The sequence below is a fragment of the Pituophis catenifer genome, unplaced genomic scaffold (genome assembly GCF_029215685.1).
Source record: "Pituophis catenifer annectens isolate HBS135680 unplaced genomic scaffold, rPitCat1.0.hap2 SCAF_10, whole genome shotgun sequence".
Classification (NCBI taxonomy): domain Eukaryota; kingdom Metazoa; phylum Chordata; class Lepidosauria; order Squamata; family Colubridae; genus Pituophis; species Pituophis catenifer.
The window spans coordinates 31,241,610-31,257,938 of NW_027256890.1; the positions used below are offsets into that span (position 1 = coordinate 31,241,610).

Consider the following 16,329-nt stretch of genomic DNA (forward strand, 5'->3'; position numbering starts at 1 on the left):
GCAGAGCCCCCCGGAGAAGCCAACGGTGCTTGAACCATAAACCATGGCTTATGCCGCACGGGAAGGCCGGGCTTGGGAAAGCGAAAGGGCGGCGGGCTGGGCTGCCTCGTCCCGAAAGAGCCGGGGGGGGCGGGGGGACTCGTCCTCTGGGAAAGGAGCCCGCCCAACTCAGCCTCTCAGAGCCGACCACGAAAACTCCCAGCATTCCCCTCCCTCCGCCTCTCCCGGGCCGCCCCGCTGCTCTCCCGTCGGCGGGCCGGAGCTTCGGGGGCTCGGCGGCGCCCGGTTGGGCAGCGTCCTCGGGAGGGGCGGAGCCGGCGCCGCCCAGCCCGCCCCGCGCTCCTCTCGGGGGTATTTGAGGCGGCGGCCAGGCCGGGAGTGACTCAGACGCGCCGCCGTCAGCCGGAGAGCCGCCGCCATGGAGACCCCCGCCGGGCAGAAGCGCGGCCCCCGCAGCGGGGCCACCTCGACGCCGCTCTCGCCCGCGCGCATCACCCGCCTGCAGGAGAAGGAGGACCTGCAGGAGCTGAACGACCGGCTGGCCGTCTACATCGACAAGGTGCGCTCGCTGGAGTCGGAGAACGCGGGGCTGCGGCTGCGCATCACCGAGTCGGAGGAGGAGGTCAGCCGCGAGGTGGTCGGCATCAAGGCGGCCTACGAGGCCGAGCTGGGCGACGCGCGCAAGACGCTCGACTCGGTGGCCAAGGAGCGCGCGCGGCTCCAGCTGGAGCTCACCAAGGTCCGCGAGGAGTTCAAGGAGCTCAAGGCCAGGTGAGACCCCCGCCCCGCCCGCTTCCGTGGCGCAGGGCCGGCCGGCCGGCCAAGCGGCCGTAAAATGGCAGCCGCAGCGCCCGGCGCTCCTCGGCCCGGAGGCCCTTGAGGCGGCGGCCTTTGGCGGGGAGCCTTTGGGCGCGATCCTCCTTCGCGGAGGCTGCCCCGGACAGCCCCCCCTCGCTCCCTGGCCGGCCGGTCCCGCGTGGGCTCCCCTCTCCGGTCGGGCGTGGCGCTGAACGTGTGTCACTCCTAGGCCGTCCGACCCCAAAGCCTGCCCACCGGGCCCTGGGGGCCAATTGCACCGCGCCCAGGATGGGGCTGCGGGTCGCCGCATTTGGGGGCGGCCGCGCGGGGGTGGCATCCCCCTCCGGCCAAGGCGGGGCCTCCCGGGACGGAGGGCGAGCCTTAAAGCGGGCTTTGGGTCCCTCGGTGGGTGGGAGAGCGAAGGCGAGAAAAGGGGCCCCGGAAGGCCGCCTGGGCCTCTCTTGAGCGCGCTTCTGACTAACGGATTCCTTGGCTCGGAAAAGTCCAAAAGGCGCGACTGTAGTTGGTGACAGCAGCGGAAAAATTGTAGGAATGTGTGTGTGTGTGGTAGACGATTTAGTAGTTTAAAACTTTGGGGGGGGGCTGTTTTTTGCAGGGGATGGGAAAATAATATTATAATGTATTACTCAGTACTTAGCTAGGTGGGTTAATGTGTGTGTTAGTTTTTTTAAATGCAATCTGTAATGTTTGTTTTGTGTTTGTTTTATTTTGGGGGGGGGTTAGGATTTTAACTGTTGGAGAACACAACACCCTCAGACTATAATGGCTCCACTCCAGCTGCCTTCTTGTGGGCCATCCCAGATTTGGTTGTGGTCTTCCTGGCATAGTGAGAGGAGGGAGTTGGGGGGGGGTCTCATGTTCAGTGTGCCAAGTGTGCCCCTCAGTGCCAAGATTGGGCGGGGTAGAGCTCTTACTTTGCACCCTCTTCATGAGGCACCATGGGCAGGGGCTGCTCTCTTCAAGGCTGCATCAGAACCGCCAAGGGCCTCCCGGAAAAGGGGCTTCGGAGGACGAGTGTCCTAGGTGGACTGCCCGATCAGCAACACGCCTGATCTTGTTTAGAGGAGAGGGGCCTCCGTGGGTTGCTTGCAGAGTTCTTTCTGATGGGGTCTGATGCTTTTCAGTGGTGGAGCTACAGGGGGTGAGCAATTATGGCCTCTTTACGACCTGGGGACTTCAACTCCCAGAATCCCATAGCTGGCTCAGGAATTCTGGGAGCTGAAGTCCACAGGTTGTAAAGGGGCCAGAGCTGCCCACTCCTGAGCTGCACCAATGTGGGTCAGGAGAATGCAGCTAAATAACCCCAAATTGCTGTGTAGAACACAGAACCCCCAAAACGTGGAACATCCAGTTGACGACATGTGCATAAGAGATAAAATTAGATTCCAGTATAGATTCTAACATTCCTGACCTTAAATAACCTCATGATTTGGGCTTCCCACTTGCCAATCTGATTCTTAGCAGGTTTGGCAGCTCTAGTTTGGTCTGCTTACTCACAACCGAGCTGTGATGGTTGATGTGCAGATTACTCCTGTGCATGCTGTGTGTTCAACTGAACCTTCCTGGCTTCTGCATTGATCATTTTCACATTTCTTGCAAAGGTTCCTGAGAAATGAGTGTGAAGGTCCTACAAGGACGTTGTTAGTGATAAGTGGACTAATGGGAAGTGTGCAAATAAATCCACCCCAGGAGGCAACTCTCCTTCTGCTACTCCTGGTGTTGCCTGGATCTCTCTGGTGTTTGTGGTGCTGGGTGTGGCTATGTTCATTTGGCACCTGTAATTAATCATTCTGCAATGTTATAGGTGTGCCAGTACCCTGTTCCCTCCTGGCTGGGCGATGATGCATGGGCTTTGGTATGCTTCTGCCAAGGCTGACTTTGCTTTGACTCTGGACTACAGCTCTCACCTGGATGGCTAGAGTTCAAGACTCAGTTAAATTTCCTTGCTGTCTGCTAAAATGGATGAATGCCTCATGTGCTCTTGTAATTTTCCATTGGGGGAAATGACTGATTTTTATGCATACAAGTAATCCTCAATTTACAACTGATGGGTTAGAATCAGAATAACGGAGTTGGAAGGGACCTCGGAGGTCTTCTAGTCCAACCCCCTGCTCAGGCAGGAGTCCCAAAGTTATAATGCCTCAGAAAGGTACTTGATGGCGTGTAAAACAATTCCAGCTGTTGTAAAACGTTGATTTGCCCCTCCCCTGTGGTCACAGGACCACATTTTGGGTGCTTTGAGGACCTGTTGCATTTACAATCATGGTCACATGACCATGGATTCTGCTTGGGAAAGTGGTTTTGGAATTGTAGCCCTTAATTTGCTTCATGGCTGCATGGTTCACTTAATGGCCTTGTGATTTGCTTAACGACTGCTATAAAAATGGGTAAAACCCCCCCAGGTCCGGTCACGCGGTGCCTCAACAGCAATGACTTTTGACCGATCCCAAGTATGGTGGGAAGTCGAGGACTCCTGAGTTGCCTCCTGAATGAGCAGTGGCAAATACATTTAGGGGAAAGGTCACATCCAGGTGGGGGAGGGGTCTTTCCTCAGCCATCCTGGCTTGTGCGTGTGCCAGAAGGACCTGAGCTTTGCAGGGCAGACCCAGGTTGTGACTTTCCAGAGAGCCTGTTTGTGTTGTGTCTCCCCCTCCCCTCTGCCCATCCGTGCACCCTCAGTAGATTAGCTACTGTTTCTTCTTGTTGGGTGAGTTACATTTGTGTCTTTACCTAGAGAGAGAAACTTTGAGGAATGGATTTCCCAGAACAATAAATAAATATTGCTGGGCTGCTTTCAGGAAATCCTCAGCGCAGAACTAAAAGCGCAAGTGTTTTGTGAGTTCAACAGACTAACACATTTCATTAAAAGACATGAAGTTTGGTAAGCTGAAGCTCGCTCCAACCAATGCAAAAAAAGCTTCTTGCCTCTTAATCAAATTGGCTCGTTTGGAGAGATGCAGCCGGGGTTAGAGTTAAGTTGCCTGATTTTTGGTCATTGCACAGCTTTCCTCCTGCGAAAGATTTGCCCATGAGTCAGTAAGCGCAGTAGTAACTCCTTGACTTCAGACACGCCTGGAGGGGGAGAGAAGGGATTCCATGTCTTCATTTGGGCTGTTTATATGGGTAGAAATTCAGCTTCTCCTAAGCTTTGGGGCCGATTGGTGAATCTGAAGGACTCTTGTGACCCTTTTTCCTTTTTGGTCATCGTGGTCTTCAAAGAGCCAACCTAGAAGTGAGGAGAAATTTCCTGACCGTGAGAAACAATTCACCAGTGGAAGAGTTTCCCTCCAGAAGTTGTGGCTGCTCCATCGCTGGAGGCTTTCAAGGAGAGGGGGGGGAGGCAGCCACTTGTCTGGGATGGGATAGGGCAGGGGTGTCAAACTCACATTGTCCAGGTCACGTGACATATCATGAACCCCCCCCCCTTTGCTAAACCGGGCGTGGGCAGCTCGTGATGCCTCTGGCCTTTGCCAGCCCTGGTATAGAGTCTCCTGCTTGAGCAGAAGGGCTGGACTAGAAGACCTCCAAGTTCCCTTCCAACTCTGGTATTCTGTATTCTGTGGAGCTGTTGGAGGTGCCAAATGTTTGGCCCAGAGCTGTGTCAGAGTCTCTCAATGAGAGTCTTGGCCTGGATAAGACTTCAGGGATCCTTGCTGGCTTCCCAGCGGCATTTCTTGGGGATCATTCATCTTGCTGCCTAGTGACTTTTATCTCGGTTCCCCGGACTGGGTCCAGAGACCTACAGAGTGATAATCTGGCCCAGTGGCAGCTTCCTTCTTTTGTGACACCTGCTCCCTTCTTTGGAGGTCATCAAATACTGAAGTCCAGAAAAAGAAGACGGCTGCTCTGATGCGCTCCTCAGAAGCCAGCAGGTTTGGCTGAGGCTGGAGCATGTGCCATGTTTCTAGTCCTTAGTGTTTGTTTTTGTGATCCATAGGCATTAGGGGCATATTCCATAATCTGGAATAATTAATCAAGTTAGGGTATAAATCAGTCTTTTTTTTTTTTTCTTTAATTTGATTTATATGCTGCCCTTCTCCAGAGACTCAGGGCGGCTTACAATGCGTTAAGCAATAGCCTTCATTCTTTTCTATATTTTATACAAAGTCAGCTTATTGCCCCCACAAACTGGGTCCTCATTTCACCTACCTTAGAAAGGATGGAAGGCTGAGTCAAGCTTGAGCCTTGGAGAGATTCGAACCAGCAGAAATTGCAGGCAGCTGTGTTAATAACAGGGTGCATTAAACCACTGTACTATCAAGGCTCTTGATAGTTTTGGACCTTGACCACTGTAAGATGCGTCAACTTAAGCTCCCAGAATCCCTAGCCAGCTTTGCTGACAGGAATTCTGGGAATTGAAGTCCACACAACTTCAAGATTTAACAAGACCGGTATAAATACAACTTTGCTGGGAGAAATTTAAATCCCAAATTCTTGATCTGTTATTCCAAGTCAGTGGGAGGAAAAGCTAGCTTCTTGCAAGTGTCTTTTCAGCTTGGTGCCTCTCTCTGTCTCTGATAGTTTTCTTCCCGCTTCCTGCCATTTGCTCTTTCTTAAATCCATCCCCTGCAACCGTTAAAAACTGCTCTGTCCTGACTGAGTGGCTGCCACCTCGCTCTCCATGTTTTCTGAGTGAGTTTCTTCCTTGGCCACTTTTAGAAGTGACAGCTGCAGGCCGAGGCTTTGGGGAGGAGCTGCCGGAGAGGGTTGCTCCCCTTTTATCTTCCTAAGCCATTTGTGGCTGGCATCCTGGATTGCCTCTGCTGGGTCACAGGCCCAGCATTCATGCAGACGGAAGAAAAGAGGGCTGGGCAGTGCCTGACAGGAGCCGTGTAGGACAAAAGTGGAGCTTGATGGAGAGGTATTGGTTTGGGTGGTGAGAAGCCAGAAACATTGAGCAGAGCAACGATTGGACTAGAAGATCTCTGAGGTGCCTTCCAGCCCTATGATTCCATGTTCTATCAACGCTCTTCCAAGTCGGGGGACTCTGCATTCCTCGGTGAGGAGAGAACTTGCTTTGCTTAGGCCCCAAAAATAGTCTTTCTAAGCTTACGTATTGCTGCTCAGAAGAGAGTCTGAGCTTGCATCAATGGCTATAACCGTCCGCTTCATTCTTGAGTCCTTTCCAGAATTGCTCCCAGCCCAGGGCCCTGTTTCTGGGGGTCACTAAGAAGATGCTTCCCAAAGCCATTAGCAGGGCAGGAAGGGATCCCATTCCACGACTAGGAGTCAAACGTGACCTGGGTGTTGTGTTTTGGGATGATTCAAATGTTCAAAGGTCCTTAATTTTCCACATGCGTTCAAACAGCCTTCAACCTCTAGAAAGTGCCCTCTCAGCGGCAGCTCCCCGCTTCTCTACTCTTGGGGGAACCCTAGAAAGATTCCTGAAGTTGCTGCTTGGCCCTCCCTTTGTGCCAACCGTGCCAAGGCAGGAGCTGGCCTTTGAGAGCGGGGCAGGCTGTGAGTAGCAAGGCTCGCCCACATGCCAGGCGAGCTCTGGGTTGCCAACTTGGCAGAGGCGCTCTGGGCCTCCTCCATGTTGAAACAGAGGACCTTCCTCGGTCCCACCTCCCCTTGAACAGGCCAATTGGCAGCGGCCGCCTGCCCTGCATAGTCCGGATTGGCTGTCCCCATGGAAACCAGCCATTAGTTTGGATTTGAACAGCAGAGGAAGCGCCAGGCAGGACCGTTTCTGACTCATGGCGGCCACTCCTGCAGGAGCAATTATTCCTATGATTCATGGGCCGCTGGTTCTTTCCAAGCATGGGGAGCTGCCAAGTGGGAAGGGGAAGAGCCGAGATGGGCAAGGTGCCCACTTGGAGGGAGGAGGCAGGAAGGAGGCCTCCCCAAATGCTGGGGAAGTCCCCTCTCTGCCTGACGGAGCTGCCTGCTATTTTTTTTTATATATATTTGCTACTTTTAGCTGTGCTTTCCCAAAGGATCCACGCTTTCCAAGTTGTCATTTGCTTGGGCACGAAGCAGGATCCTGTAAATTTCCATGACGGGCATCCCAGGAGGATCCAGGGTGAGCTTAACATGGGCAAAATCAGTTTCCAGTCCCACTCATCTGAAAACTGATTTTCCCCACTGTAGTTCCCTCCCCTGGCTGGCCCCCCACAACACTTCATGAAAGGAAAACTTTGCATGCTGGTGGCTGTAGAACCTCCTGGTGCCATCCCTGTCTACCTCCCTACGGAGACAGCAGCTGCAGTAACAGGCAGCTCTCCTGCTCTGGAAGTTTTGAAGATCATGCTGTGGTCACAGAAGTTTGCTTCACACCTATTGAGCTTTTATTCTTTTAATTATGTTTTTTTAAAGTTTTATATATATTTTAATTGTTTTTTAATATTTGTATTTCATGTTCTTAATTCTGGCTGTACACCGCCCTGAGTCCTCAGGGAGAAGGGCGGTATATAAATTGGAAATAAAATAAAATATAAATAAATAAATACATTAAAAGAAAAAATATAAGTTTGCAATAGTGGTGAATATCTGTAGCTTGGATGTAGAATGAGGATGAAGCTTCTGGTTGATTTCTGAACATTTTGCTGCCAGGCTAGGAGTTTAGGTGGTGTCAGGGTTCCTCTGTTTTGTTGTTGTTGTTAGTTGCGAAGTTGTGTCCGACCCATCGTAACCCCTTGGTTCCTCCAGGCCTTCCTGTCCTCTACTATCCTCTGGAGTCCATCTAAGCTCATGCCTACTGCTTCAGTGACTCCATCCAGCCACCTCATTCTCTGCCGTCCCTTCTTCTTTTTTTTAATTTGATTTATATGCCGCCCTTCTCCGGAGACTCAGGGCGGCTTACAATGTGCTCAGCAATAGCCTTCATCCTTTTATATATTTATACAAAGTCAGCTTATTGCCCCCACAACTGGGTCCTCAATTTACCTACCTTAGAAAGGATGGAAGGCTGAGTCAACCTTGAGCCTTGGCGAGATTCGAACCTGCAGTAATTGCAGGCAGCTGGTCTTAATAACCAGCTTAATAACAGGGTGCCTTAGACCACTGTACTACCAAGGCTTTTTTGCCCTCAATCTTTCCCAGCATTAGGTTTTTCTCCAGGGAGTCCTTTCTTCTCATTAGGTGGCCAAAGTATTTGAGTTTCCTCTTCAGGATCTGGCCTTCTAAAGGGCAGTCAGGGTTGATCTCCTCTAGGCCTGACCGGTTGGATCGCCTTGCAGTCCAAGGGACTCGCAGGAGTCTTCTCCAGCACCAGAGTTCAAAGGCCTCCATTCTTTGGCACTCAGCCTTTCTTATGGTCCAACTTTCACAGCCATCCATTGCAACTGGGAAAACCATAGCCTTGACTATACGCACTTTTGTTGGCAGGGTGATGTCTCTGCTTATCCACCCTCAAAAATATAAATTAAAGTGCATTAAAAAAAGAACAAAAGAGAAACTTCTCCCTTCATCCAAAAGCAGATATAATCAACATTAACAATTTATCACAATCTCTTAAAATGAAACCAAACTTCTTTTTATTTGCTGTCCCCTCCCAATTTGTCATTTCTAGGGTCTATGGAGATTCTCAGTCCTCCAGGTCATGGCTGTCCCAAAGGTGCTTTTCCAAAAGGCAGCTGGACTTTCTTGGGGTTTTCCTTGAAAATGTTTCACTTCCCATCCAAGAAGCTGCTTCATTTTTAACCAAGAAGTCAGAACTGAAGAGAAGCAAAATATTTTCAAGAAAAAAAAAACAAAACCCAAGAAAGTTCAGTTGCCTTTTGGAAAAGCTTCTTAGGGACTGATGCCTCACCTCCCTGTTAAACAGCAGAATTCCAGTGTAAATTTTATGAGCTTTAGCTGATTTTTTGAGGTGCAAATCACAGCTGCTCCTTGCTTTAAAATGTGTGAAATGTGCACCAATAATGCAATGTGGGCTTTATCTTCTAAGAAGAACTCCTAAGTGATGGGTTTCTAATCCTCTGCTCTTCTTCCCTTCACCTTTTAAGGACGTACCTGGGATCAGGCCAGTGGTGGGTTGCTACTGGTTTGCCCCAGATTGGGCGAACTGGTAGCGGCGGTGGCAGGAGGCTCTGCCCACCTGCCCGGTCACTTCTGCACATGCCCACGAGCGAACTGGTAGCGAAGAGTTTTGAAACCTGCCCCTGGATCAGGCAGGTGCAAATGCAGCTATGGTGGGACGGAGGCAGCCTCCCTCACAAATACCTGGGACCCTGTCCTGGCAGGCTACCTTCTCCGGCAGCTGCAGCTTTGATGATAAAGCCACCGCTTTAGTGTATACGTCCTTGCCATCAAACAAATGCATACATTCGCAAAATAACAGAGGGCCTTAAAAACAAACAAACAGGAAGAAGCACCCTATGGAAATGCCAGGTCTTAAGAGCTTTCCTGGAGTCTAGGGGGGGTTTTGCTTCAGGGAAAGAGGGGTCCAAGCTCTGGGGACAAACCCCTATAATAGTATTTTTCAACCTTGACAACTTCAAGATGCATGGACTTCATGCTGGCTGGGGAATTCTGGGAATTGAAGTCCACCCGTCTTCAAGTAGCCAAGATTAAGAAATACTACCCTAAAGGGAACATGGATCCCAACCCACACAAATGAAATGTGTGCAAGAAAACAATTTGAAGGTGTTCACCAATCTTTGAATTGGACCCAGAAACAAATCAATGGTCTGGGCAACTTCAGACTTCACAATGTGTTGAAATGAAACGAGCAACTTCTCTCCAAGTATCTGCTGTGCTGAAACCTAAGTGTAACATGTAACCTGCCCCCAAAGCATTCAGCAGGAAGTTGGGACAATTGTGCGAGTGGGTCAGTGCCAGGGAAAGAGGGGTACCTCAGTCCCTGCTCAGGAGGTTCCTGGTTAGCTTTGGGTGGGCTCTTCTTTCCTTTAATTGACTCCTCCTGCCGTTTCTCCTTGGATCCCAAACCACAAGGGGAAACAACTAATTCTTTGCCAGGAGGAGGGGGTTCTGTGCTCTGCCTTGTCAGCATGCTTGTTTTAGAGTGGAAACTTCTGTCGAGGGTGGCAATGTGTTTTTGTGCGATTTGGCCTTGAATGGCCTTGAATTTAGCCCACATATGTCTTTAATTCCTTAGTTCCAGAGCCTTCATGGCAATTATCTCCCCAATCACACAACAACAACATAGATCCAGCTTTGTGTGGTTCTTCAGCGCTTCTAAAAAAATCCCCCTCTTACATTTTTGTCTTCCTCCTTGATCTTCCTTTTTTCTACATTGCTGTCCAGGAAGTTTTTCAGGCTTGGGAAATGTCTTCATTTGTTTGTGTCTGTGTGTACATGTGCAGGCACAAACCGTATAAGCTCCTTAGAATAAAGTTTTCCCAGGTGGCATACAAAACACGTTAGAGCCGCTATTAAAAACAGACTAAAAGGAGCCATTAAATTTAAGGAATGCATAAGCAAGACAAACCAGAGAGCCTGGGGTTTCATTCAGAAGAGGCTCTGGAACAACAGTTGTCCGTAGCAATTGTGCTATTTTTTCAGGGCAGAGCAGCTGCCACCGCCATCCAGGATGTCTGCATGGTGCTGGCTGGGGAGGTGGTCTCTTTGATGAGTTGCAAATGGAGTGGGGGGTCTTGCTCCTTTCTTCTCACCTGAGTCCACTCTGAAGTGCTTAGCAAAAGTGCCATTCCTGAGCTCCACTGGGGTGAGATCCCTTCATTTCGGGCAACAGGCCTGGACCTCTGGAAGCTGTGAGAAGGGCAGCCGGCATGCCCCCAATCCTGGGCAGTGTTTCTCCAGGGTTTTTAATGTTTTTAATTTTTAAATGTTTTTTATAATGATTTTAAATGCATTGTGAGCCGCCCTGAGTCTTCGGAGAGGGGCGGCATAATACCAAGAGCCTTGGTAGTACAGGAGTTTAAGGCACCCTGTTATTAAGCTTATTAAGACCAGCTGCCTGCAATTACTGCAGGGTTCGAATCTCTCCAAGGCTCAAGCTTGACTCAGCCTTCCATCCTTTCTAAGGTAGGTGAAATGAGGACCCAGTTTGTGGGGGCAATAAGCTGACTTTGTATAAATATACAAAAGTATGAAGGCTATTGCTTAACGCATTGTAAGCCGCCCTGAGTCTTCGGAGAAGGGCGGCATATAAATCAAATTAAAAAAAAAATTGAATTAATAAATAATAATAATAATAATAATAAATAAATAAATGGTACCAATAAAGGATAATATTGGTAGCTCAGAGTTGAACTGTGGGATCCTTGATGCTCTCTGAGCTTGGTGGTTTTCTTGCAGATGTTTCGTGACCAAACTAAATAACGTCATCAGTGCTGGAAGGGAGAAGGGTTTGTGGAGAGGAGGAGGAATGTGGGATCCTTGGTGCTCTCTGAGTTTGGTTGTTTCCTTGCAGATGTTTCGTGACCCAACTATGTAACATCATCCGTGCCAGACCTATAATATTTCTGCTAATAGTGCTGAGGGTGAGTGGGCTGGCTGGGAAGCAAATCCTCCTCAGCCCCCTCTTGAGCCCAGGAGGAGGGAGAGGCCTGCTTTCCTGTCTTGGAAATGAACCTCTCTGTTTTGCAAGCTGCTTTCCCTTCCCGTTACCCTGGGATTAAGGAAGAGAGCAGCCTGCCCTCCTGCTCCTTCTCCAGCTGAGCTCATCACTTCTGAATGATGTGGCTTAACCTGATTGGTGCGACCAGGCGCTTCCTCCTTGGCGCTTCCCAACTCCCCCCTTCATGAAGAGAAGTGGGCTCCGCCTGCCCTTCGCTTAGGTGTCTTGGGTAGGTGTGGGGCTGACGGGCAGACCCGGAAGACCCCAGATGGGAAATGGAGGAAGAAGGCAGAGGAAGGGATGGTTCGACTCCTAAGCAAGTTACGTTGCTTGTCAGTGTCTGTTCGCATGAGACGCTAAGCCCTCCACCTGGGTAGTGAACACGGCGGCTTTTTTGTCAGGATGCGCCTGGCCTGAACCAGTCGGCCACAGGAAGGTCTTCCGGCACTTTTGCTCCTGGAGACTCTTCATCCCAGGGGCTGTTTGGGGACCAGGGGAGAAACCTGCTTGTGCCTGACGGAAACAAGCTTCCTTCTCTGGACTTGGGTCAGCTTGTCTGAAAGCACAGACACTGAGCCCTTGTGTGTGTGTTTCAGTGCTGTCTGCTGCCCGGCAGCTTTGCTGGGTGGGAAATTTTGGGAGTTGAAGTTAAAGTGGCTTAAAGGTTGACCAAGGCCCAAACTGCTCTATCCTGACCATTCAAACAGCAGTTGGAGCAACACACTCTTTGTTGGGGGAGGGTGAGTGGGGGTTGGGGTGCCAGGTGGAGGTGGACGGTCCCTTTTGAAGCAATAGGAATGCTCACTGGTGGGATTCAAATAATTAAACAACCGGTCCTCTGCCCTAATGACCAGCTGGATGGGTGTGGCCATTGTGGGCATGGCCATGGGGTATGACAGGCAGTACTCTGCCTCCTGCACCCCCCTGGGAGTAAAAATGGGCTGCTGGGGCCAGGGCACCATTCCCCCCATGCCCCGTTTTGGGCCTAGGAGGCCTCCCTGCAGCCTCCTGGGAGCCAAAATGGGGTGTGTGGGGACTCCTGGAAGGGGTGGGGTGGGGCCAGCCAGCAATTGAACTACTGGTTCACTCGAACCGGCCCAAACTGGCTGAATCCCACCACTGGCCCCCTCCCCAGTGTGGCGGGGAGGGGGTCAGGCATCCTCCACAGACTTGGCACGAAGGAGGGAGTGGGAAGGAGAGAGCAGAGAGGAGGTTGGGGATCAGAGGCCCCCTTGGAAAGCCCTGCAGTGGCTTGGACCCAGTGGAGGCCGTTGGAGAGAAGAGGCTGCCCGCTGGCCTCACAAGGAAGCTGGGCTGAGGCCGGGGAAGAGGATTCTGATGTACACCCACACACCCTTCCTGGGTGCTGACAGAGGGACTTGGGTTCAGTTTCTGCTTCAGGGTGCTCCCGCCCAGCTGGTGGCACCCAGCGAGTGTGTCTGCAGCTCCCCAAAGTCTGGGCCAGGTAAAGAAATCCAACTTGTTCCTGTGGCCTGGATCACCTCATGTTTGGTGACCATCTGTGGCTGAAACAGGTTTTTCAAGCATTGGGAGGCAAAATGCACCGAGCTGAGAATTTGATCAGCACAAGAAGGATAAAAAGGAGCAGGCAAACGGTGTGTTTTTCTTGCTAAATAGTTTGCAGGCCTTGTAAACACGCCCCAATACTGTGGGAGGAGAGCTGACGTTAGTCTGTGTCGCCCACCCCGGGAACCTGACAGAGTCTTTTCTGACTTAGATTTTATTATGAGGCTTTTGTGAGGGGCAACGTTTTCATCCACAAAAGCTCTGAGTTTCTTCCCCTTCCTCAACTGACCCGTCAGGGCAAAGAGTCCAGCTGGCCTTTCTTGGTGCAAGCAGACGGCCTTCCTAACTGCCACTCCAGCCCTTCCCTGCCTGCCTGCCAGCTCCTGTCTCCTGGGCTCCATTCAGGATGCAGAGGGGAGGCCGGACTGCCAACCTGAGCCTATTGACCAAGGCCTTTGGGGGGATGGGGGTCACTTCTCCATCGCTGGTGTCTGATCAACAGGATATGAGTCAAAAGAGCAAATTGTCCTCCTTGCCTGGAAGGAAGGGTGGGCGTCATTCAGCAGACTCCGGCTTATAGCATGGGAGCTCAGGGGCAAAGAAATGGGTGGCCTGAGCCGATGCCAGGGACTTAGGCTCCGTTGCGGAGGCAATATGAGATCCCCGATGCCCACCTTTGCCATCAATGCTGGAAGTTGGGTAACTGTCACTTCTTGAGCAAGTTGGTTTCTGTTTGCATCCGAGGGATGTAATGCCAATGCCCTCCATTCGATACAGTAATTCATTGAAGCCCTGAAGGCATGAAATGTCTCCATACATGAGAGAAGAGCAGGCAGAACCAGGGGCGGAGTGAAGCGAGTCAGCAACCTAGAGTCCTTACATTCCCACAAATGTCTCAGTTCAACCCTCTGGAATTCCATTGACTCTTATCTGGTACCAATTTAGCTCTGACCCTTACTAGATTAGATCCTTGAGCAATAAATCTTCTGAATTGCAACTTAACATATAGTCCTGGTGCTTATTAGTGGTAGAAGGATATTTCTCCTTTGAGTGTTTCTGGCCTGTGGAAGCCAATGGCCTTTCTCCATCTGGATGGACTGACCTGGGTTTTGGGGATGGGGAAGCAACGTTACCAGCATCCTATGATTGGCAGGTTGGCCCTTATCTGATATAACCCCTGGCCTATTCAGAAACCTGGCATTTGACGTTGGGTTTGCTTTATTTTATTATTCCTCCATGGAAGAAAATCTGAATGAAATGAGAAGAAGCAGAGGAGGAGGAGGAGAAGGAGAAATCCGCCAATGGGGTGGGAGCTGTAGTGGGGCCAAAGAAGAAGAAGATTTTAAACATGTGAATCTCAAATTAGGAGCACCACCCCATCCCAAAGGCACTTCTCTAACCTACTTTCTTGTTTCCACTCTTTTTTTTTTTTTAAAAAAAATAAGTATCCTGGTTCAAGATGTTGTCATCTCTTCCCTGCAACCAGGTCAGTCTGGAGCTGCAGGCCCTGGGGAAGCAGCCCACCTGTCAGCACAAGCGCTTGCTCCCCTCGGCGTATTCAGGGGGTTGCATTGTCTGGAGGGGAGCAACTGGGGCTTTGCAGTCCTTCGGTGGAGGCTGAGATGGAAGGAAACATGAAACCAAGTCTGACTTTGCCCCCACTTGGTTCTTCAGTCGGGGCCGCTCTGGGTGGTTCCTGCAGCCCTCGTGCTAAATGGGGGCGGGGGTGGTGGGGGGGAAAGAGGGCCACCTGTTCTTCTGGGACCTTCCCTCCCTAGGTTCAGGGACAGCTGTTGTGGGTCTCCAGGATCCATCTCGGATTGTCCCCTGAAAATGAGGACATGGGACATGTTAGGGAAGGAAACCTCCCATTTTGCAGGCTTTGCACAGGGAGGTGTGGAGCCATTAATCTGATCAACAACCAGACTGTGGCGAAGTTAATGAAACACTCTTCTAAATTAGAGGCTTAATAGACAAAATAAGGACTAAAATGGAAATCTGGGGGATGGTGGAGTCATCCCGTGTAAATTACATGCTCTCCCACCCTTCCAAGTACAGTTGCGTGCATCTTCTGTACTAAGTAGAAAAAAAGTAAACGGGTTTTATAGCTAAGGTGGCTAAAAAGAATTTAAAACTGGATCAAATTATTTTCCATGGAAATAATCCAAAGCCAGCAGCAAAAATTTTTTTCTAGAGCATTGTTTCTCAACCATGGCTGCTTGAAGATGGGTGGATTTCAGCTCCCAGAATTCCCCAAACTCAGAGAACACCAAGGACCCCACAGTTCCTTACCTGTTCGTTACCTGTGGCTTGAACCTCTGGCTATTCCTTGTGCTGATTTACTCCTAGGCCAAGTAATTGTGGCTGGATAAATCCTTCCCCAAGGTTTGCCTGGACCATCAGACTCTTTTATCCTCCAAGCCACCCTAGGACTGGCTTTGTAAATCTGAGCTAACAAAATGTTGTTTTTTTGTTTGTTTGTTTCCATGTTATCTAATGGTCTAGTCACTATAACTGACAGGATTCTAGGTTGCCTTGATATTTAACAGACTAAGAGAGTGGGAAGAGATTTTGGAGGTCATCTAGTCCAATCCTTTGCTCAACAGCAGGCCCTCTACCATTCCAGACAAGTAGCAGTCCTGCGTCTTCTTAAAAGCACCCACAACTTCCACTAGTTAACTAGTTCTACTGGTGAATTGTCCTCACCGCCAGGAAATTTCTCCTTAGTTTCGATTGCTCCTCTCCTTGATTAGTTTCCATCTGTTGTTTCTGGTGCTTTGGAAGATAGATTGACTCCTCCTCTTCTTTGTGGCAGCCCCTCAAATACTGGGATCCTGCTATCCTGTCTCCCCTAATCCTTCTCTCACTATACTTACCCACTTCCTACAAGTATGGTTTAGCCTCCAGACTCTTAATTAACTTTGTTGCTCTTCTCTGCACTCTTTCCAGAATTTGAACATCTGCATTCTGGTCTGTGCAGAGGTAGCCGGGTTCTTTTAAAACCTTGTGAGATGGTAGAAAGTGAAATACATTTGCCCTTTTCAGAGGCTGTGCAAAGCACGCAAAAGAGGCGTGTTGGCCTCTGAGTGTTAAACCGCCATCTCAGAGCCCCGTGGTGGCTTCAGGGCTGCTCTCGGCTGCCTGGCTGATCCCGTGCAGGCAACCTTGCGCCAGTCCCAGCATGTGCAGACAGCCAGGCGGAGCTTTTGAAGGCGCCGAGGGGGCTTGGCAGCAGATAGCAGCTGCCTTGGACACGTGGAGGGAGGGAGGGAGGGAGCTGCTTGCTGGTGCCAGGGCCTGGGGAGAGTTTTCCCAAGTACTTTGCACCTTCTAATAATTGACCTGTTGCTCTTTCAAGTTGGGAAAAGAATTGAGAGATTATGTTTGTTTGTAATGCTGAATAAACGGTAGTTTATTAGATGGAGCGCTTGGGTGTGGCTGTTTACCCTGCATACAGTTTTTTAACAAATAATTGGAAGATTTAATCTTTCTGCTTG

At 50.4% G+C, this 16,329-nt stretch overlaps 1 protein-coding gene across 1 annotated transcript in view; it reads left to right on the plus strand.

Moving 5' to 3' along the window:
• The first annotated feature begins 256 nt into the window (after positions 1-256).
• Positions 257-16,329, plus strand: part of LMNA (lamin A/C) — a 46,761-nt gene continuing 30,688 nt past the window's right edge. Inside the window, exon 1 of the mRNA XM_070951255.1 lies at positions 257-771. Coding sequence (XP_070807356.1) covers positions 419-771 — 353 coding nt within the window. The 5' untranslated portion in view covers positions 257-418. The remainder of the gene's footprint in view (positions 772-16,329) is intronic.